The sequence below is a fragment of the Monodelphis domestica genome, chromosome 2 (assembly GCF_027887165.1).
Source record: "Monodelphis domestica isolate mMonDom1 chromosome 2, mMonDom1.pri, whole genome shotgun sequence".
NCBI classification, from domain to species: Eukaryota; Metazoa; Chordata; class Mammalia; order Didelphimorphia; family Didelphidae; genus Monodelphis; species Monodelphis domestica.
In genome coordinates, this window is record NC_077228.1 from 147,051,487 (window position 1) to 147,074,716 (window position 23,230).

The following is a 23,230-nucleotide window of genomic DNA, read 5'->3' on the forward strand; positions in this document are numbered from 1 at the left end:
TTCTATTTGTCCCTTATATACTTGTAGCATTCATTCTACTTAACAACTGGATTATAAGTAAGAACTGGCATTTCTTATTTTTGAATACTGGTTTTCTACTCAAATTAGGCTATTAATCAACATTGGTAAGATTTAAACTTTATCAGTAATGCTTTCCAAAAATAATATTTTAAGCCACAAAAGCTATATTAATCAAGGCAAAATTCCTGTAAAATTGACTTGAATATTTATCACATACACAATTGGCTTCATAAGAAGTTTCACCAGAAGCAATACTACATAGTAGGTAGAATGCTGTTCTTGAAGTCACAACCTAAGTTAAAATCTTCCTCATCTGTACAATGGAACCAATATAGTCCCCACCTCACAGGTGAGGCTCAGTTAAACAATTTTATACAGCCCTGGTCAAAACTTAAAGAACTATGCAAATGATTATTTTTGTTATTAAAAAAATACTTCCAAAATGCATCCATCCATCTTGGAATTGGAAATTTTCAGAATTCTCCATTTGCCTTCCTTGTGGATGACCCACTTAGGTTAGCATAACAAACTAACATTCAAGGCCCAATCAAAGATAAGGGCATTTAGAGAGCTGTTCATTTTAACTCCCAAATCATAGATATCTGACAATTTTTGTAAAGAGCTCATGGATTAGGTCACTGCACATGGTATGATGCACAAATTTACCAATAATACCTCAGTGTTACCTCTGAAAATTGTGGACTTGAAATATTGGCATCAGAGGACCCTATAACCTTTGTACATTGTATTTTTAAGTGAAAGACTGGAGATACATCCATGACCTGAATCTAAACTGCAGTTCTAAGGAGCTCATGAAATAGATGGGAGGCTCTATCTCCATGGGAGGTCTACCATAAAGGCTTAGATCTTTTCTCATTATATGAAAGATTCATGATTTCAGTGACTGAGATCTTAGAAACCTTTAGGAGCCAGAAGAGTCATCACCTAGTAATTTAGCATCAACTGTGTGGTTTAGTGGTGGGCTTTTTCATGTTTGGGAGTGGGGGGTGTGGGACATTGTGCAAACAATATAGCTGGTTTGAAACCCATCCAGGACCAATGCAAACACTAAGTGGGCTGACTAAAAAAACCACACATTGTTTCCCTTCAGACAAAAGATAATGATGCACTAATGAGTTTTACCCTTTATTACCCTCCCTGAAACATAACCTCAGGAAAGAAAACCCACAAAACCAAGTTGTTAGGTCCAGAATTTAGGTTATTTTGCAATGACCCCTATCCCTTTTCCCTTAAGCAGTACTATGTGTATTGTTAAGTGTGTTGTTTAACTCATAAATTCCAATCCCATATAATCTTGATAATGCCCTCCCAGGAAGAGAAAGGAAATGAGGAAAGGTAATAATGGAACCATTTTTATATATAGTGTTTCTCCATGGGATATGGAATTCTCTGTGCTAATTCTAATCCTACTGAAATGGAAAACCATCAGACATTAATATTCTTATTTTATAGATGAAGTAACAAAGGAAAAGAAAATTTAAGTAATAAATCTAAACATCTCAAATAAGTAGGAGTGGGACAATGAGAAAAAGAAAAAGGGAAAGTCCTACTTGACAGACACAAAAGAATGGCCTAAATACAGAATTTACAAGTTTTCTTTAACCACATTACATATTGCAATAAAGGATGTTCTTAAGTATATGCTCTTCACTCCTTCCATGCTCTGGAATTTTCAAGCAAGGACACAAATGTAGTTAAATGAAGAATTTAGGAAAGAGTACTAGGGCCTGGGGTGTCATTGATTCCATCCATTCTCCCATCATTACCTTAGGCCAAACCAAAATGTGAATATAACTTATTTTTCTGTTTATCTATAAAATGAGTAATGCTGCTCATCACATCAGGGAATCTCTGAGTCAGTTTCTAGATATGCACCTAAATATAGTCATATTTCAGACATTAAACCATTTTTACATTTAGGGGAGAATAGATAAGTTGTAAACTAGAAAGAAACAGCTTTATTTCACATGGAAAGGGTTATGGCAAGGTAGAAAAACATTACTCTCCAGTCAAAGGACCTGGGTTCAAATTCTGGTTGGATTTCAGTTTGTTCAACTGTAAAATGAAAGTGTTGGTCTTTGAGGTCTCTTCCAGATCTGTGATCTTGTATATGCTTATGAAAGTACTTATTTTCTAACATTAGTCATTCTCATTCTCTTAGTATAAAAAAGAAAAAATTCCTGGCATGACTAATGATTACTAATGGTAGATTCATAGAGGGAGGTGCCCCAGTTTTCATTTCTAGCTTGATTTCTACTATGGAGTTACTGAGCAATCTAGATATGTCATCTGATTACTTTGCATCTTTTTGACATATTTCTTGGCAAAGATTTTTTTTTCTTTTTGGATAATGAGATATTTTTCTGGCAGGTTTACAGAAATTGTCTTAATCTAAAATATTTCTTTAGTAGTTTATATTGACATTAAAATGAAAAGAGCACTAAACTCATATTTTCCCTTTCTCTACCTCAAGTCTTTTTCCTATGACATCCCATTTTTAGAAGAAATTTCTCCATTAATTCCCTCATTTCCATACTACTCTATTTTAAAGAAAGCAATCACTGCTGCCAACTGAGACCTGTCTTTAGAGTATCTTTTGTTTCCACTACAGCAGAGTTAAATTAAAACAGCTGTCTCCGTGTGTGTGTGTGTGTGTGTGTGTGTGTGTGTGTGTGTGTGTGTGTGTAAAGAAACAGAACTTAGCATTCATACCTCCATTTTTGCTCAGTTGCTTTACCTCATTCCCCTAATGCCTCCATTGAGCTTGGGTTACAAGTGCTTTGACCCTCTAATGTATCTTTAATTCTGTTATATGCCAACAGAGAATATGAGGCTCCAGAAGTTTTTTTGGTCCATATTCCCCTGAGCTATACATACTCCAAATCCCAAATCATAGAATATCAGATCTGGAAAAAACATTCTTAACTAATAGAACTTTTTGCCTAATTCCCTCTATGCCATACAAGAGTACGTTTCATGGTTTCCCATTCTGTGGTTAGAAAATTCTTCTTTACATTGATCTGAAATCTGTATCCTTACATCCTCTAATTATTGGTCCCTTTCTGATCCCTCTTGTTACAATCCCAAATAGATACTACCTCTTCTAGAGTAAATCACATCATCAATGTAAAAATAGCTTCAATTTTTTTCCCTTAGTTTTATTTATTTATTTTATTTGTTTGTTTGTTTATTTGTTTTGTGAAGTTAAATACCTTTAGTGCCGATACTCTTTATGAATTTATGGTAAAGCTGGGTTACCAACCACTCCACTCACCCTGGTCATGTTGTCATTTGTCAATTTCTTTCTCTCTCTGTGTCTCTTTCTCTCTGTCTCTGTCTATTCCTTTCTCTATCTCTCCCTCCATCCCTCCTTCTCTCACTTCCTTCCCTCATTCCTTCCTTTCTTCCCTAATTCCTACCTTACCTTCTGTCTTAAAATTGATACTAAGTATTATTTCCAAGGCAGACGAACATAAAGGGGTAGGCAATTAGGATTAAGTGACTTGTCCAAGATCACACAGTTAGGAAGTATCTGAAGATAGATTTGAACCTCTAGGCCTGGCTCTCTATCCACCCAAATACCTACCTACCCCTAATGCTTTTCTTAGTAGCCTCCACAGTTGGACTGAAAACATATCCTGCATGTTTCACAAGGATATTGTGAGTATTGAATAAGTTATTGTATAGAAAAGCTATGAAGAATATAAAGAACTCTCTTAATTAAAGAGTATAACTGGGGCCTGGCCTGACTTTATGAATATTGGATATTTTTACAGTATTTGAATCATCCAAATAATACTATTGGCCAAACTGAGGATATTTATATAAATGTTGGGAGGAAAAAAATCTTAAATCTAAATTAGTACAGTTTAATCACTTGCAAATCCTCCCCTTTCCCTTGAATTTTTGTTAGAAAATAAGTTAATGCAGTGTTTTTCACTAAATAATGAGGAAGAGAAAGGAAAGAGTAAGGAAGGAAAATGTCATAAATCACAATTAATTGTCACTGATTGCCACATAACTAGATGAGTCATTGTCCCTTATAGAGAGGGAACAAAAACAATTAAGGTTTCCAGGGAAAGCCAGTTAAGATACACATATTGTGTTAATTCTCCCCTTTCTAAATCTTAGATTGAAAATAATAGGGAGAATAAATTAATACATATGGCAGATGTTTTCAACAAAAGTTTTTCTAAAGAAATGTATCATTTCTTGTGTTCATATTATACTCTGTTATAGATTTTCGACTATTTTCTCTTATGTTTACTTAAAGCATATTCAAATAAAATAAACTCATCTAATAATATTAAATCAGAAATGATTCAAATTATAACAAAAGTGGCAAACACAAAGGAAAAAACAAATGTCATTTAGAGAGAATATATGGAATTAATTTTTTTCTGTTTTCTGTGTGTGTTTGTATTCTTTTAAGATATGGTACAAAGCTCTTCACATGTTCAGTTCCAACTTGATTGAGGTGGAATAGGACAATAGGGCAAGACTGATAGCCTCCCTATCCTAGAGCTCATCATATTAATGCCAAATTTGCCTCACTATGGCTCAGAATTTTTGATCTCAGAAAAATCTCCATCCTTAGCCCTCCTCATAGGCAAGGATTACAGGTATGAGCTATCATACTGTGCTGGCCTGACTCCTGCCCACCCTTCTACCCCTTTCCCCTCAAAAAAGAGAATAATTTCCATCATTTTGCCTAATTTAAAATTTAGTTTGTTCAGTGGAAATATTTTAAAGGTAATTAGGATCAATAACAGAATTTATATGGTTCTTTAAGGTTTGCAAAGCATTTTATTTAGATTAGAGGAAGGGGGTTCAATATGCACTAGGGATTAGAGAATATGCATATCATAGGCAGTCAATAAATGTATCACATGCAAAAACAATTTAATCCATTCTGCTACAGTTTCCAAGGCAGAGAAACTTTTTCCTCACACATTCCAGATGGTCTCCTATGTATATGACAGATGTAAAGCAGTGCCTTCGCTGTATGGCTCCTGGCACACACTGTCTCCCAAAGCTCTCTTAAACATTATGCTGTTGTCTATAGTGCCTTATGTAATTTCTGATCTTATGCTATGTATTTGGGAACGTGTATTATTTTTTTTTTCAGAACACCAGACTACCTTTTAATGCAAGGGTAGAGTCACACCTGCTTGAAAAGCAGGTCTGCCCACATATTTTATTTTCTTCTGAACCTCAGGGTGACATTACTGTGTTTGTTGCTTTGCATCCCAGAAAACCATTTCCATTGTATTGTGGCTGTTTTATCAATCTCATTCAAATAAGACCTCAAAAGTTTGATCATTAGGATAATGGAAGATTTGTGAAAATAGAAATTAGCTAACTGATATTTCAAATGGGAGTAGATGGCAGATGATATCACTTTGATGATCATAAATAAAAATAAAAGCAACACCATATTAAAGCTGTGAGGTATTGATGTTGGCTCAGTTATGCAGTGCCTTGGACTAGGTCAAGACCCAGATGACTGATGAGAAAGAAGCAGAGATCAGGGCAAATATAGATCAGAACTTGAAGAAACCTAAAATGATTTAAATACTAGAAGAGAGAACAATGTGAACGATCTAGCATCAAGACAAATAATCAGGAACAAAACAATCAGGAACAAAACGATCTGTCAATTGTTGTCATTCTGTATCAGTTTTTATACCTTAATTAAAAGATAGCTATTTTAGGATGAATGTTTTTAATATAGTTCTAAAAGAGGAGAAATTCACTTCAAATGACCATCCCAGACTAGTCAGGCAATTGGAAATATTTTGCCAAGAGTCTTCCACTTCATAAGTGTGGATATTGCCCAAGGTTCTGTCCTTAACACTCTAATCTCTCTATATCATGTCCCATGGATCTCATCTCTCCTGATCTGTCTTTAACTGGTCATATCACCAACAGCAGGCTGGATATCACTGCCTTGAAGGTCTCATAGAGATCTTAAATTCTCCACATCCAAAATGAAACATTTTCTTTATCCCAAGACATCTCTCTTCACTAAATTTCCCATTTTTTAAAAATTAAGAACCTCACCATTCTTCTAGTTTTCTAGGCATTCACCTTTAGAGTTCTTTTCTTTCCTTGACCCCAATTCCACATCTGCAATATGCCTATCACCCATCCCCTATTTTACACTTATATGGCTGCTTCCCTAGATGAAGCTTTTATCAGTTCTCATTTGGATTATTCCAATGGCTTTCTAATATCTTTGTATCAGTATTCTTCATGCATGGAATACTCTTCTTTCTCACTTTCTCCTCTACCAATCTCTGGTTTCTTCCAAAAGTGGTGCCATCCCAAGAGCAATTTCCTTCTAGAGGTAGTGGAATCCCATAAAATAATTGGATAATAAGGTGACATGATCAGACTTGTTAGTTTGATAACTGTGTGGAGGATAGACTGAAGCAGGAAGAAACTTAGGACAAGGAGAACAAACAGAAGGCTATTGCAGTAAATAATCCAGGTATGAGATATTATGGGCCTGCACCAGAATGGTGATAGTGTCAGAGGAGATAAGAGGGTATATAACAGAACTATTATGGGATAGGATTGATAAGACTTTTCACCTGGATACAGCAGGTGAGATATAGTGAGGAGTTGAGGTTGAAAGCTAGGTTGGAAGCCTGGGAAGGATGATGGTATCATCAACAGTGAAAGAAAAGTTAGAAAGAGGGAAGTCTTTGAGACTTTGAGAAGACTGAGTTCAGTTTTGGATATACCAAGTTCAGTTTGAGATGTGTAACAGGAAGTTGAAGTCTGAGAAGGATCAGGGCTAGATAAATGGATCTAAGAATCATTTATGTAGAGATTACCTTTGATTGAATTCTTAGGAAGTGATGAGATCACCAAAGACAGTAGTGTAAAAGGAGAAAAAAAAGAGAGTCCAGGACAATAACATGGGGAGCATCCATGGTTAGCAGACAGGACCTACATGAGGATCCAGCAAAGTGAAGTGGCCAAAAAGTAGGAGGAGAAACAGGAGAGTGGAGGGGACCAAAATGAATGGATGATAGTGTCAAAGGCTACATAGAGATAAAGTCTGAAGATTGAATATCTGACATTACATTTACAGATTAAGAGTTCACTGGCGACTTTGGACAATAATGAGGTCTAAAGCTAGACTGGAGAGAAATAACAAGAGTGAGATGAAAGGAAGTAGAAGCACAGAATGCAGATAGCCTTCTCAAATAGTTTAGTCATATAAGGGAGGTATGATATAGAATGATAGATATTGTTATTGGACTGATTGAGTGAGGGTTTTTGTTTTGTTCTATTCTTTTTTGAGGATAGGGGAGAGCTTAATATTTTTCTAGGCAACAGGAAAGCAGCCAGTAGTCTCGAAAGATGTAAAAAGTTGTAGTGAGAGTGGGGGTGACAATCTGCTCGAAATAGAGATATATCAGAGCTTTTGTTCAAAAAGAAAGGCTACCTCTTCCTGTGACATAAGTGTAAAGGACTAGATAATAGGGGAAGATATCTGAGGGAACTGAGATGGGCAAGAGGGGAGTAAATGGAATCCTCTCTGAATGACTAGTTTCAATGAAATTTGGAATGAAGATTTCAATTCAAAGGATAGATGGGGAGGGAGGGAAGCTATAAGAGTTTTGAGAAAGAATGAAAAGATTTGGAAAAGCCACTGTGTTTATCCTTATTTCTTTCACAGACTGACTAAGTTATAGAGCTTGGAGTTGAACACCTATCTGATGAATTTAAATCCATTGTTTTTTTGTTTTTTTCCAGTAAGCAAACATAAAATAAAATTATGTCAGAAAGCCTGTATAGCATTACAAGTTCCATTGAATATCCTTCTATTTGGTTCTAGTGAACTGGGGAATTATTCCTGTTTAATTTCAATATTAGGACAAACTATTTGAAAAAAAAATATGCCTACTATAATCTCTTCACTTCATAACCACAGCAAATATGGTTGACCTCTTACCTACAAATATCTACCATGATTCCCATTTTCTAAACTTTATGATTTCTACATAAAATCAAAAAGAGACAGTCCTAGCCAGTGCGGCTTTTCAGCTTCAGGGTTATCTGTGATTCTTTACAATTTATTCCAGATACTAATGCTAACAGATGCAGTGGTGTCTGAAATTGATGTTGTGGTAAGTGAAAGTACTGGTCATAATATTTTCAAGAAACCCAGTTACAATAATTAAGTAGGAAAGAAACTCCTCCTAGTTGTGTTACCAGCAGGAAAGAGGGAACTATTTAGTAACTAAGCATGTTAAAGCCAGAGCCAATTCAACTTAACAAGGTGTTAACATAAACCAGCTATTGCTTTATTAGGAGCATTGGTGGGTTAAGCTTTCAGACATTTTGATGCTAAATTTCTGTTTATTTGTTTTTAAATACCCTTTTCTCTCTCTTACAATTAATACTGTGTATTGATTCCAAGGCAGAAGAACGTAAGGACTAGGTAATGGGCATTAATGACTTACTCAAGGTTACATAGCTAGGAAGTATCTGAGGCCAGATTTGAGCACAGGACTTCCTGCCTAGTTTTCAATCCACTGAGACATCTATCTGCCCCCAATTTCTTTTTATTGTAAAGGAAATATCTTCTCCTGAGAACACAGATAGTGATTCCAGATTCTCTTTAATGAGTCTAAGGTGAGACTATCAAATCTAGAAACCTGTATCCTTGCCATCAACGAGCTTTGTCTAAGTACAGTTTCTTCAGTGAAACATGTTGGATTATATGAGACTATTCTTGATATTATATATTGAATATTCTATCGAATGATAGTTTTGATTACAACCTTAAAACCTCATCAATAACAGGATTGTTGCATTTGTCATTTTATTCATCTAGGCTCTTTGAAATGTACTTGATTTGACTAATCTCCCTTGGGTGTACTTCAGATGATCAATTCCCAGACTACCAAACTAGAATTTCGAAATTCTTACTCCTCAGGAAGGGGACCAGACTTAGAAACAGAGTTCTTAATAGCTGGAAGATAATTAGATATAATGATAAGAAAGAATTTGTCATTTCCTTCTTTATTAAGAGTTTGGACTTGAAGTGTGAACTTTATGAGGAAGGATGGGCCTTAAATAGTACAAGAACTGATCAACATTACTAATCACTTTTAAACATGTGTATTAGTCTAATTTCCTGAAATGAAAGAGCCATAGCAGTAACTAGCACTCTTGTGGCTAGGACAATTCAGTTGAAGTGGGCAAGGGAACCTCATCATATTTACCACAGCACCTAGGATCCAAGGAAATGAAAAGAATTCTGTTTGGGAAGGGAGTAGTAGGAGAAGGTGAACAATGAATGAATGTACCCAGGTGTTAGGAACAAATATACCATTAAGCAGCTTCCTGTTTTAATCAGTTACCTCTATGAGGAGCACTATACTAATTTCATGATAAATTCAATTGTTTCTTCATTGAAATATATTTGAATTTCAATAGATGGCAGTTCTGACAATAGGAGGCACAGATATATCAAAGAATTAATTCAGTACTCTGAATTTCCTCTACTTAGCTAAGGTATTTTTATTGTTTACACAAGGGTGGTGAAGAGAGATTAATCCCTTCATGTCAAGCAGATTGCATAGTCATATTCTTCTTGGTGAAGTACGATTAGCCAATTAATGATCTTTATCTAAAAGACAAATAATAAATTGGGCATGGTAAAAGATAAATGGGAGGTAGGATAGTAATATAAAATTTAGAAATTATCGAAGGAATAGTAAATAGGAAACATGGTGTGATTGGACTTCTAAGAACAAATCACTTTAAGTTGAACAGGTATTTTTCACTTTTTGTCTGAGAACATTCTTTCCAATAGAAATAGATTTTCTCAATTTCTTCATATTAGCAGTCCTTTGTCTATATGCAAGCTCTGTAGTGACTTCATTATCTCTAGAAACACAACATAATAGGATAAGCCTAGAGGCCTGATTGCATATATCCATACCACTTCCACTGGTCTTCCTAGCCACAGAAACTAAAGGTTGAAAAGGATGAAAAACTCACTTTTTTCTGTCTTTTTTTTTAATCTCTGGAGTTTGTTATGCTATAGATAGGTAATTCATGTGGATACTTCCTATACTCCAAATCTGATTGCAGATTAGGAATCTAGGCTTCAAAAATCTACAATGATTCACAATGGATGTGTTCTTTATTGGACTGGGTCATCACCTGTCCTACTAGTGTCAGTAAGACTGAATTAGAGCCAAAGACTCAAATATATTATTTTATGTGTTTAGAAGTATGGATTAGTCTCAAGCAAGCCAAATCCCCTGAATGTTATCTTCATGGGATCCAATTTAGAAACACAATTTTAGAATTGAAAATGGCCTGGGGTATCCCTTTGAATAACTTGTGCCAGAAAAATAATGTCCTCAAAAACATTGAGAAATGATTGTCCATTTTATTTAAAGACATCAAGTGAGTGAAACCTACTATCTCCCTACACAATTCATTTTACTTTTGAGTAGCTCTAAAACTGGGTAAGTTTTTGTTTAAATCTAGCCTATATTTGTCTTTCCCCCTCCAAATGCCCACTCTTTGCTCCTAGCTCTGCTCTAGAGCTCAGAAGTACAATTAAATATATCACTCTTCCACAAGACAGCCCTTCGAATATTTGAAAGCAGCTACGTCAGACTAACCTGCTCTTAATGAAGTCATATTTCTTTGTGATCAAGGCTTTCTTTTTTAGATATTCACCATCCATTTCTTTGGAATCATTTGTTTAAATTGGAACAAATGACAATTTTTTTCCAGAATGCATGGCACACTGACACATAGTAAATGATTAATAATCACTTGTCCCTTTCTCCCTTTTCAATTGTTCATTCTATAATTGGCCGGCAATCAAAATCTTTCTTTTACTAATAGATTGCAGAATCCATTCTCTAGAACCTTTAAAAATATTGGGGCAGTTATTTGCCCTTCTCTGTTCCTATAGTCTTTTTCTCCTTTTCTACTATCTTTTTTGAAATATATTTAAATATATTCCACTAAGTATTTTGCAATTACATTAACATTTTAAACATTCATTAAAAAAAAAAAACTGAATTCCCACTTCTCCATCCTTTATGCCCTTACCCTGCTTATTGAGAAGGCAAGCAATATGCTATTGATAATAAATGAGGAGTTATGCAAAATATATTTATTAGCCATGTTGAAAAAGAAAACACATGTTAAAAAAGTTGGGCATATGAATGTAATGGAATATTTCTGTGCCATAAGAAATAATGAGTAGGTTAATAAAAAACAAAAACATGGGAAGACCTACCTGAAATTATGAAAAATGAAACAAATAGAACCAAGAGAACATTATATACAATAGAAATATTGTTTGAATAATGGCTTGTTATGTTCACCTCCAAAGAAAAAAACTGATTAATACAAATAAAGAAAGCATAGTTTTATATATACATATATCTTATTGTCAAATGATGCCTTCTTTAATGATAGGAGGGAGGAGAGGGAAGGGATTAACCTGGATAATGTAGAAAAAAAGATGGAATCAAAGTTGATCTGTCACTTCCCTACACAGCTACTTAATTTCTTTAGATAATTCTGACACATGGCTACCTAATTTAATTCTTGAGCTTCTTATCCCTTCTTTCTACTTTCCCAATAGAATTTGGCTATCTTGTCTATCAGATCAAAATTATCTCTAAACAGTTTGTAATCATTTTAAACTATTAATGATCTCCTTGATTTCAAATTCCAAGGTACAGAGATTATATGGCTCTGAGATTTCCACCATTTCTGTCCCAGCAATCAATTTCATCTTTTGTACATATATCAGATCTATAATATAAGTTCTCTTTGTTGAGTTTTTCCACCTTTTGAAGAATTAAATTATCATGAATGAGGTTCAAGATATTATTGGCCGCTCTGCTTTCAGCAGAAAGGGAGAGAAAAAACCAAAGAGACAGTCAACAAATGACTGATTAATTGCAGAACTCCATCATCTTGAAACCATGCTTCATGTTTATGATCTTTTTGCAAAACTTCCCATCTATTTTCTTATTCTTTATACCTGTATAAAAACCTGTAGCTTTGAACAGTGGCAATTTTACTTTTGTTTCTACTCTTGTTTATCCGTACCCAAAAGTTTTACACATTATTCTCACCCCCACAAAAATAAAAAATCTGGTTTCTAGATTTCCTCATTGGTCTGTTTTCCTAATATTTCATGCTATTCTAACCCCTCCACTATTTAACCTATTGTAAACCCAAATTTGCCCTCTTGCATTAGGATTTCTCATTCACCTTCCATGCTAACCATAATTGATCAATATGTTCATTTAAAACCATGTTTCAGGGGTAGCTCAGTGGATTGAGAACCAGACCTAGAGACGGGAGGTCCTAGGTTCAAATCTGGCCTCAGCCACTTCCTAGCTGTGTGACCCTGGGCAAGTTACTTAACCCCCATTGGCCAGCCTTTACCACTCTTCTGCCTTGGAACCAATACACAGTATTGACTCCAAGATAGAAGGTACGGGTTTAAAAAAAAACCCATGTTTCTTTAGGCTATTTTCACTTTGGCCTCTGAGACTAAGAACTAGCTCAAAGCATCTGAATTGATATCCTTTTTACTTCCTTTAATCAAGGGTCTGTTGGTATTCATTTAATCCATAAACCAGTTGAACTGGGTCTTAATTTAGACTGAAATCAATGTATGGGGACATTAAATCAGGATCGAGAGTTTAATTTCATTTTTGTTACAGGATTCTTCTTAATGTTAAAGTTGTAACTATGTTTTTGGGAACTGAGGTATTAAAAACATGATCTCTTTTCCACAAAATTGTTATGTCTATGGTGTGAAAATAGTGTTTAAAGAGATCAGTAAATGGTGAATAAGAATAGGGTCTTTGGATTCTTACAGTTGAGTCTTGTTTGAGGGAAAAGTGGTCGGGGGTACATGATTGAGTTTGTCTTTTCCAAACAGATGGATAGCAAAAATATGAAAATCCATTTTGCATAGTGTTTTAAGACATATGGATCTCTGCATGCATATTATTTAACTGATCTTCCAAACAAGCCTGAAGTAGCTAAGGGCAGATATATTAATTCCTGCTTTATTGATGTATAAATGGAATTTAGCATATTGCAGTCATCTATTCAGTATTATAACCTTAACTGTGTCTTTTAATCTTTCTGGGCTTGTTATGCCATCTGTAATTGGCAGCTCCAAATTCATGAAAGGTTGTGAAGCTCATGTAGTTTACTGGAAAGCGCACTAAACATAAAATCAAAGGATTGTGGTTCCAGTCTCTTCTTGTTCACCCTTCAACTATGTGAAACTTTTATTAAGTACCTTCCTCTCTAAGAGTTGGTGCCCCCATCTATGAAACTGAAATAATAATGGCTACATTACCTGTCTCACAGGCATGTTATGACAAAAGTGCTACAGAAATATGGGTGAAATTATTATTATTTCCACATTCATGTAGGCAATTGGCCTTAGAAGTGAGATTTGAACCTACGCCTTTCTGACTCCCAAGCTCATGATCTTTCTGTGACACCACAGCTGTCTCCTATAATATACTATTATCTTTTAAAACCTATCAGAAAGGTTCACAGCTGTCAGGCAGTGGATAAAATCACTAGATTTTTTTTTCTTGCAAGTTGCTTTGAAGGACACAAAGGTCAACTTTACTGGGGTGTGCTGAACCAAGAAAAAGAGGCAAGGCAAAGAATTCTTCATGTATAGCAGAGAAAGTACAAAGGGGAAATGGTTCTGCCACTCCTTGGTTTATCACCATCTCCACGACTGGTCACACTATATACAAAGCAAATGCAGCGTGAAGCAGTGAGCATACCGTGTGGGTCAGACAGGGTGCATGGGTAGGATGTTTTTGATTTTGTGGAAAACATTTTAAACAGGCCTCTATAATTTTTACATATACAAATGTAGAAAAATCTCTGTCTGCTCCAGGCCAAGTGGAAATGGTTGTTCAAAAGCTTGTCTTCAGCACAAAGACTAATACTAGAGGAAAAAGGAGTACATTGGTAGAGGATAGCTTTCCCATACCCCCTGCCATCCCTCTTATTTCAACAGCATTATACTCTCAGGAAAGATCCTAAAAACTCTTTATTGGAAAAAATTATACAGCCCCACAGCTCCAGAAAACAATGTCCCTTAACAACAACAAAAAAAATTCCTCAGAGAATTTACCACCATTGTGATTCTTGCTTCAAATAAAAGTAAGGACACTTTTTTCTCCTCAGAGTTCTTGGATTACCCCAGGATTCAATACCACATTCCTCATATCCTCATAGAATAGGGTGGTAGCAAGTACCACTAACACTGTTTTACAGAGAAGCAAACCAAGAAGCAGAGAAGTGACTCATAGAAGGTCACAAAATTGGGCAGATGGAAGAATAGAAATTTTTCTCCTACCTCTTTCTTCTGTTGCATTTCATCATATCCTGCTTAGAAGCCCATCTAACTTTCCTCTACTCAGTCGTGTGTGAGAGACATGGATAGATAGATAGATAGATAGATAGATAGATAGATAGATAGATAGATAGATAGATAGATAGGGCATATGAATATTTATTGGATTCCTCCACTCCTAACATTGTTATTTCAAAAATAACAACAACAATAGGTGAGAGATACTAGTGTGGTGGCTCACCTGATATTCAGAAACAGAAGGTTATTGTATGGGTTTGATTCTTATGTGGCTGGAGGCTCTTTTAGGAAACATAACCTCATTTTCCAAGGAGAGATCAAATCTCTCCATCAGGGAAGTAACACTCCCCATTCCACTGGGGCAGCATCACTTGAAAAAGTAGATGAATGCATTTTTACAATTCTTTCTCTTGAGTCATGCAGGATACCCTGGTCATTCCCACATCATATAAATTTACAATGAATATTTCTCATTTTGTATTTCCTGTTATTTTTATTTCTATGAGAGAAAGTTAAATTTACCTATTCCTTTTCAGCTAACCACAGCACCCTCAAACTCAGGATTTAAATCCTGTGTCCTTTTCCCCCCTTTTCCTTCAGAGAGAGGTGTTGATCATTAAATATCTCTTTTCTCATTCCCAAAGTGACTCCAAAACTGTGAATAATGAAGAGTTCAAACTCCCCCTCAAATACTTCCTAATTGTACTACTCTGGTCAAATCACTTTATATCTGCCTCAAATTTCTCATGTATAAAATAGAGATTAATAATAGAACCTAACTCTAAAGTTTATTTTGAGAATAATATACAATATATTTAGAGTGCTTTGCAAAACACAAAAACACCATGTAAATGTCAGTAAGAGGAAAACACAGATACATTCATGTCTAGAGAAATAAGGACTTGGCAAGAAGATTAATATTTATCTGACAAAGGAGCAATATGGCACAGAAGAAGCTTAGTGCAGAGTATCAGAAGAAGGTCCCTTATCCATCACATAAGCCAAGATGGCACTGTAAAATGGTTCAGTATGAGCAATTGATATCAATTTATCTGTTGAAATGACATTAAAGAAAACTTGGTAGATATTAACACCTGCTGTGCTGCTGTACATGGACTATAGGAACTTGCAGCTGAAACCTTCCTTATTGGTTGTCTTCCTATTAGATGATGAGCTGCTTGAAAGCAGATTGTCTTACTTTTCTATTTGCATCCCTAGGGCTTAGCACAGCAATGTGCCCCTAGTAAGTCCTTAATAGATACTTTCTTTATTCTTTCAGGTCAGAGCAGAGAAGTCATAGACATGCCTACGCTCTGAGCTGTGTGCCAAAAGATTTATCTCATAGTTGCAGCAATATTTTCTGGAAAGGAAGGGGTCCCTAGAAATACACACCTGTCAAGGAATGATGACTCAGTGTTCTTGTTTCCTTTCCTAGAGGTTTCAATCAGAATTGCCTCACTGTCCCTGGCTCCTGGGGACTTTTGCCTTGGGCTATGGCACTTCCTGATGGTGGATAATGTTTTAAATGACTACAATTACAAAGGCTTGAAAAATGCTTCCTTTACTCTGGGCAGTCTGATTTCAGAGGCAAGGCAACTTTGGTACTGTCCAATCCTCCCTGTGGTAGTTAAATAACCTGAACTAAAGGCAACCCTCAGGATGAAAGGACCCCAAGGTCTTTCTGTTTGCACAAGCACCTTTGTCTATCCCAGTCTGCTTAGGCCATCTGCCTTTATAGCCCTGGTTCCCCTGCTGACTGGCAACATTGTAAGACCAGCAGGAGAGTTAATAAAACTAGCAGAATTTATTTATGAGTTTCTCCAGACAACAGCTGAATTCAAGACATGAGGGCAGAATAAAGTATCTTTGCTGTTCTGGATGGTAGCTATTTCAAACATTCCTGGGAGACCAATCATTTGCCTATCATTTCCCTTTAAGCTACCAATGCCACCATATCAAATACATTGCTAAGTCCTGTTGATTCTACCTTGAGGACACTTCTTATACCTGTCTCTCTCCTAGAAAAAATTACTTCCCTGTTCTAGGTCTTCATGGCCTCTTGCCTGGACTGCTGTAATAGCCTCCTAACTGTTAACACTGCCCCTTTGTCTAGCCTTGTCAATCCAGTCTTCTCTTCAATATTTCACCATTTTTATTCTACCATCATGTAGGCAATCCCTCTAGTGCTACAGATGATAACCTATATCTATGCCTTCCCTTTGTCATTGACCCTCTACAAAGCTTCTGAGACAAGTCGTCTATACCATGTGCTATTCTCTAAGACTTTTAATACTACTTTATATATTTTTAGTGCAGCATATAAACTCGCCTGACCACCTGCTTGTTTTCCCTTGTGACCACCTGCTTTTTTTTCCCCTTGCCTTGACTGCGAGACAAATCTATACCCAGGCTGCCCCATTCTGTTGTGTTTCAGTCATTTCAGTCATGTCTGTCTCTTTGTGAGCCCATTTGGGACTTTTAGAGTGGTTGGTCATTTCCTTCTCCAGTTGATTTTACAATTGAGGAAGCTGAGGCAAACAGGGTTAAGTAACTGAACTAGGACAACTTATCTAACCTCAGTTTCCTCATTTGTAAAATGAGAGGGTTTGGGCTAGATGGCCTTTGAAGTCTTTTTACATCCAGGTCCATGATCCTGATCTCTTCATTCTAAAAATATCTGCCCTTGCCCCCAACTAGTTTCTTCAAGCGTATCAAGGCCATGCATCTTCCTTAATAGCTTCTGAAGGGCAAGAACTCTATTAACCTCCTGTAGCACCCAGAATAGTACAGAATATATGATTATACTTAATAAATACATTAGAAGGTAACAATAATAATGCTTCTGTTTGTGGAAAGAAATGGAAGTAATGTCCAAGACTATAACAACAACACTTAATAATTTATATTTAATTAAAGCTTTAAGGTAGTTTCTAATTTATTTGACTTTATCGGTGAGAAAAGTGAGTTTCACAGAGGTTGATTTTTACAAGAACCATGCACTCAATCTTGAGCGAAGTTAAGTGCTTTAATTTTTTTCATTTATTGAAACATTTTGATTTTCTCTTACATAATAGTGTCTAGAACATTCAAATTTTGAAATTGTTCTGCCAGCAGTCAACCTTCTATCAGTGCTTCCTTGTTCCATGACTTCTGTTATAGCCAAATGAATTCAATGAAGTGAATTTTCCTGTAGACCTCTGAGTTTTTCCTTTCATAGGATTCTCTTTCTCCTAACTTATACCTCTTGACCTCTTTCATATCTCAGCTAAAATTTCACCTTCTGCAAGAAGTTTCTCCAGCTCCTTTTTAGTGATAGTGATTTCCTTCTGAGGTCACCTCCAACTTGTCCTGTATAAATCCTGTACAGACATAGTTATTGGCAAGTTGTTTACTCCATTAGCATGTGAGCTCCTTGAAAGTAGGGACTATTTCTGCCTTTCATTAAATCTCTAACGTACTCAACATAGTGCTTGACACACTTAAATTCTTGTTTACTAGCAGACTGAGAAACCAATATTAGTGCAGACCTACAAATCTCTTATGTCCTGAACAATTTCTCTGAAAGTCTTGCTGCTTTTCATTGAACTCTACAGAGGTTATGATGGAAGTATGTGTCCTTTCTGTCGTTTCTAATCCATGCTTTTCACTCTTTTCCCATTGCAGGATGTTTTGGAAACTTTCTCTCTCCTTGTTCCTGATGGCAATGCTGGTGAAGGTGTCTGAAACCCGGAAGAACCGGCCCCCAGGAGCCATACCCTCCCCTTACAAGGACAGCAGCAGCAACAATTCCGAAAGGTGGCACCATCATATCAAAGAAGTGCTGGCTTCTAGCCAGGAAGCCTTAGTCGTCACTGAACGCAAATATCTGAAGAGTGACTGGTGTAAGACCCAACCTCTGAGGCAGACGGTCAGTGAAGAGGGTTGCAAGAGCAAGACCATCCTCAACCGCTTTTGTTATGGCCAGTGCAATTCCTTCTACATCCCTCGGCACGTGAAGAAGGATGAAGAGTCCTTCCAGTCTTGCGCTTTCTGTAAGCCGCATCGGGTTACTTCTGTACTAGTAGAGCTAGAATGCCCAGGGCTGGTCCCACCTTTCCGACACAAAAAGATTCAGAAGGTAAAGCAATGCCGCTGCATGTCTGTGAACCTCAGTGACTCAGATAAACAATGAATGGCCTCAGTGGCAGAATGCTGCTCAGCTTTTGGGGCGACCCCTCACCCCACCTCCTGTCAGATTTGCTGCTGCCTCTATCCCTTTCCTCTGAGCAGATTCACGCACTGGCTGATCCCCTCCCTTTCAGCAGGCATTTCTCTCGGGGGAATCAGATTTCTGTGTCACCGAGACCAGAAATAGAAGCTTGGCTTATGTTGTTCCCAGGTGCCCCTTGGCAAGATTCCTGCATCCAAGACCAGACTGTGAAGCAAGCCCTAAGGAAGAAGATGGAAAATAGTCATCAACCAAAAAGAAAGAAAGATATTGGAAGGATATTTTAGATGATGCACTGTTTTAAATCCAGCATTAATGTTTCCACTGTGTGGGGAAAAAAAGAAAGGAAAAAGAAATATATCTCCTTCCCAACCCTATACTCCAACCATATCCACGTGAGGTGAAGGATGCCTCTATGGCTCACTGTCCCTGGATTTCCCAACTGGGAGCATTTCACTTTGTGGATTTCATGCCACCACTGCTGCCTGAGGCTGTGATGTAGACATGCACATGGTTCAAATAAAAACAAAACAAAATTATGGGGACTCTCTTGACAAGCCTGATTGCAAGAAGACACCAGGCGCCCTTTGAACCAAGGATTTGGTTTCCCCAGGGGACCTTGCTCAAGTCATAGGATCTTAAACTTGTAGCTCTAGAGCTAGCTGGAAGGGACATTTTAGGTCATCTAGTCCAATCTTTTCATTTGACAAATGAGGAAACTGAGAGTGAGAGGCAAAGTGATTAGGCCAAGGTCATACAAATAGTGTTAGAAACAGAATTTGAACTTGGTCTTCTGATTCCAGATTTTCTATACCATACTGCCTTCTCCCTCCTACCCTAGTACATGGGTTGGTGTTAGCTTCCTCACCTTTTTATTTTTTGGTTTTTCCCCACAATTCATGGATTCGAGACAGATTTTGGTTTTGCATGCTTTGTTCCTGCAATTAGAATATTATTACACACAAAGGTCTCTACATTAACGCTGGTTTTTATAATCAACCTGTAGTAAATAACTGTTAAAAGTATAATCACCATATCCATTTATTGTTTCATGTGTCAATTTTGACTGGTATTGGATGACAAACACCAAGTTGCTGGGGTTGGAATCTTCCCCCTAAATAGATAAGCTTCATGGTGGTTAGAGGTGCAGAAGCTTGCCACTCAGAAATATTTCCCAGACAGCCATTCATTGCTAAGTATCTATGCTTGGGGATGGGCAGGGTGGGTGAAACATTAATTTCACTTAAGGTACTAGAGCATTTTGGCACAGGGTGGGGGTTGGGGGTGGGGAGAATTAGGGCAAGAATGAATGGGGTTATTTGTTAAACTGAAGAACAAAAACTCCTTTAACTTTTAAGGTGTTTAGATACAAGAAAGAATGTTATTTTCATTGCCATGACACTAAGCGAAGACCTTTCCTGCTAATTAGAAAGGGGAACTTAAGAGATAAAGGATTTGGGACATTTTTCTATGTAGAGAGAAATGAACAATGAAATACATGCAATTAAAAATAAGTTAAGCCATTAAATCAGGGATTCTTAACTTTTTTTCGCATATGGTAGACCTCTTTGGCAGTCTAATGAAGCCTATGGATCCTCAGCATAGATTTTTTTTAATTGTAATGAAAGGAAACATAATTCAGTTGGATATTAGTAATATATATATATATATATATATATATATATATATATATATATATATATACACACATCTTCAGGAATGCCCTGAAACCTACCCACAAGATTCCAGATTAGAAGTCCTTGTATTAAAGACGACGAGATATTTGGGAATTCCAGTGAGACAAAGGTTTAACTTTTCCCAAGTAGACCCTCATTTTCACAGTGACATATATGAATTTCCATATTAGTCAATCGGCTAATAAGAGTTTAGGCATCTGAAATGACTCATTTAAGTTCAACAAGTACTTAATAAGTGCCCATTTGCTTATAAGTTTCCATGGTAGGCACTAGAGTTAGGAAGACAAAAAAATATAAACTATTTTATCAATAATATTTTAAAAATATGAAGTCCCTGGCCTCAAGGAGCTGATATCCTATAGGATCCTTTTTAGATTGCAACAATACGCCCTTTCTCTTTATGGGAAAGGATTTATTAAATATCTTACAGGTGGTAAAGAGTTGCATGTTTATTTGACAGCATCCTCTGAAAAAATTTGGAGTCATTTTCAAGAAGTGACTCCCTGATTCCCCTCCAATTAAGTTATTATGAGCTCCTTGCCAAGGAGGTTTATAATGGCTCAGTTCCTGTTTTGTGCGAGAAGTGCTCTGTCAGAAACTGTGAGAATTCATTTCTTTCCAACATTGACCTATTGAGTTTAGTAGCATCTTCACAGGATTTCAGGGTGAGGCTTGGAGATCCTGAAATCATTCTGTTTCCTTTTCCAGCCTCATTGATTTAATTTCTAGCCAGGATTCATATTTATGAGGATGGGGAATGTGCTACTGTAAAGGTAATTGGCTTCAGCACCTGCCTTTGACATGCTTCTCAAGTAAACTTGGTGGCTCTACAAGGAGCAGCACTAAATTACAGTCTTGGTGAAGAAAGCTAGAGGGGTTTGAGGGGTGGAAGTGGGCAGGTTAGAGCAGCAAGGGGAGGAGGATAGGTTCATCCTACCACACTTCAGAACTGACATTCTATACTTAGTGATGAATTCAAAGTAAGATTCTGAATTATGAAGGTCAGCAGAAAGGCGATGCAAAGAAGGAGCTCTGAGGACCCTACATGGCATCTTTTAGTGACTTCCTCTTGCAAAGCCAATCCCTGTGACCAAGTTAGCAAAAAATGATGCAGATTAAGCTATACTGAAACACAACACAAACGTGCACACTCTCCAGGGGTATCAATGAAAGCAATAGGATATGCTGCAGTGTGAAGCCCCTTCTGGAGGTTATTGTATGTAAAAGCTAAGTTTACCTTATAATGGTTCAAACTGTATTTAATTGTTTGTGTTATTTTGTTTTTGTTTTACAAATGAAGAAAAAAAGATATAAGTATAATGTAATTATTTTATAGGTGTACTATTAAATTATAGAACAAATAAAGATACTCTAGGATTATATGTAATTGAGGTCTCATTGTGTGACGTTAATTGGGAAATTATTTGGGATGGTGTGCTCTTGGAGCTATTTAGGACACCCATGCTGATCGACAGGGGTTACACAGTGGTTAGAGTAGTAGGCCTGGAGGGAAGAAGATTCATCTTCCCAAGTTCAAATCTGGCCTCAGACACTTCCTAACAGTGTGATCATGGTTCACTTAATCCTGTTTGCCTCAGTTCTTCATCTGTAAAATGAGCTGGGGAAATGGCAAACAGTTCCAGTATCTCTGTCAAGCAAATAGGATCTCTGCAATAAATCTGAAGTGACTGAAGTAATTGAACAACAAAAATGGATTGAAGGCTAAGAGTATATCCCAACACTCAGGTGTGGTTATGGCTGTGGGCAAGATTCAGACGAAATGTCAGGGCAGTCATGGAGCAAAAGTAACCAGAGATGATTTTTCAGTGTAAAATGGGTTATATAGACTTTGGGAACAGTCTGGATTTGCATCTAAATATAGGATCATAGATACAGTGGTAGATGAGGCAATAGGGAAACAATATGGTGCAAGGGTACCTATTAAATGAGAGACTAGATGTGAATCCTAATTCAAACATGAAATACTATGGGCAGTTTAGACAGTTAAGTATTTATGAAAAAATCCCTACAAATAAAGGCAAAATAATTACAAAATGTTAGAAAACCCCCTTAAAGAAGGTTGGTTTTGAATTTAATATTAAAGGATACCTGGGATGCTAGGAGATAGAAGTGAAGAGAGAGAATATTCCAGATATAAAGAATAATCTTCCAAAAAAAGGCATGGGGAGATAGGAATTTAAGTGCCAAATAGAGGATTTTAAATGTGATCACAGAGGTAATAAATAGCCACTGGAATTTACCAGTGAAGGGGAAGTGACATGGCCAGATCTATAGTAGAGAAGTTGGGAAAAGCAGAGAGTTTGAGGCAATGAAGCCAATTCTGTTTTGCTCATATTGGGTCTGTGATACCTATGGCAATTTGGGGATGTCAAAAAGATATGTGGTGAGATAATTGCTCTCAACTGAGCTTCCTCACCTGCAAAATGAAGGAGGTTGTATTGAATGATTTCTGAGATCCCTTCCAGTTGCAAATCTATTTCAATTCAGTTTGCACATGAGAAAACTGGCCCAGAAAGTATAAATCACTTACTCAAGATCATAAAGGAAGTAAGTGGTAAAAGAGGCATTTTTAAGTCAAGTATTCTGCCTTTTGAAACAATTCTTTCTACCTTATCAAAAGCTTTTTTCTCCCTATCTATGGCTCCTTAAACCCCTTACTGCAGTTTAAGTTCTGGGAACAGCCATTGGTAGGTTGTAGAGAAGTCATATCTTCTCTACTTTTGTCTTTAGAGTCTCGGTCCCTCCTATTTGCTTTTGATGCTCTTTCATCTGTCAAAAAACAAATTGGCCAACTTATCCTAAGCTATCTTTATATTTATACGTTTGAGCACTCCA

General features: G+C 36.7%; 1 protein-coding gene across 2 annotated transcripts in view; it reads left to right on the plus strand.

Annotated features, from left to right (window-relative positions):
• Positions 1-21,761, plus strand: part of GREM2 (gremlin 2, DAN family BMP antagonist) — a 125,489-nt gene extending 103,728 nt beyond the window's left edge. For both annotated transcript variants that reach the window (XM_007481563.3, XM_001368552.3), the window contains exon 2: positions 18,134-21,761. In XM_007481563.3, the coding sequence (XP_007481625.1) occupies positions 18,135-18,641 (507 nt within the window). In that variant the 5' untranslated portion in view covers position 18,134 and the 3' untranslated portion in view covers positions 18,642-21,761. The remainder of the gene's footprint in view (positions 1-18,133) is intronic.
• The last annotated feature ends 1,469 nt before the right edge of the window (positions 21,762-23,230 follow it).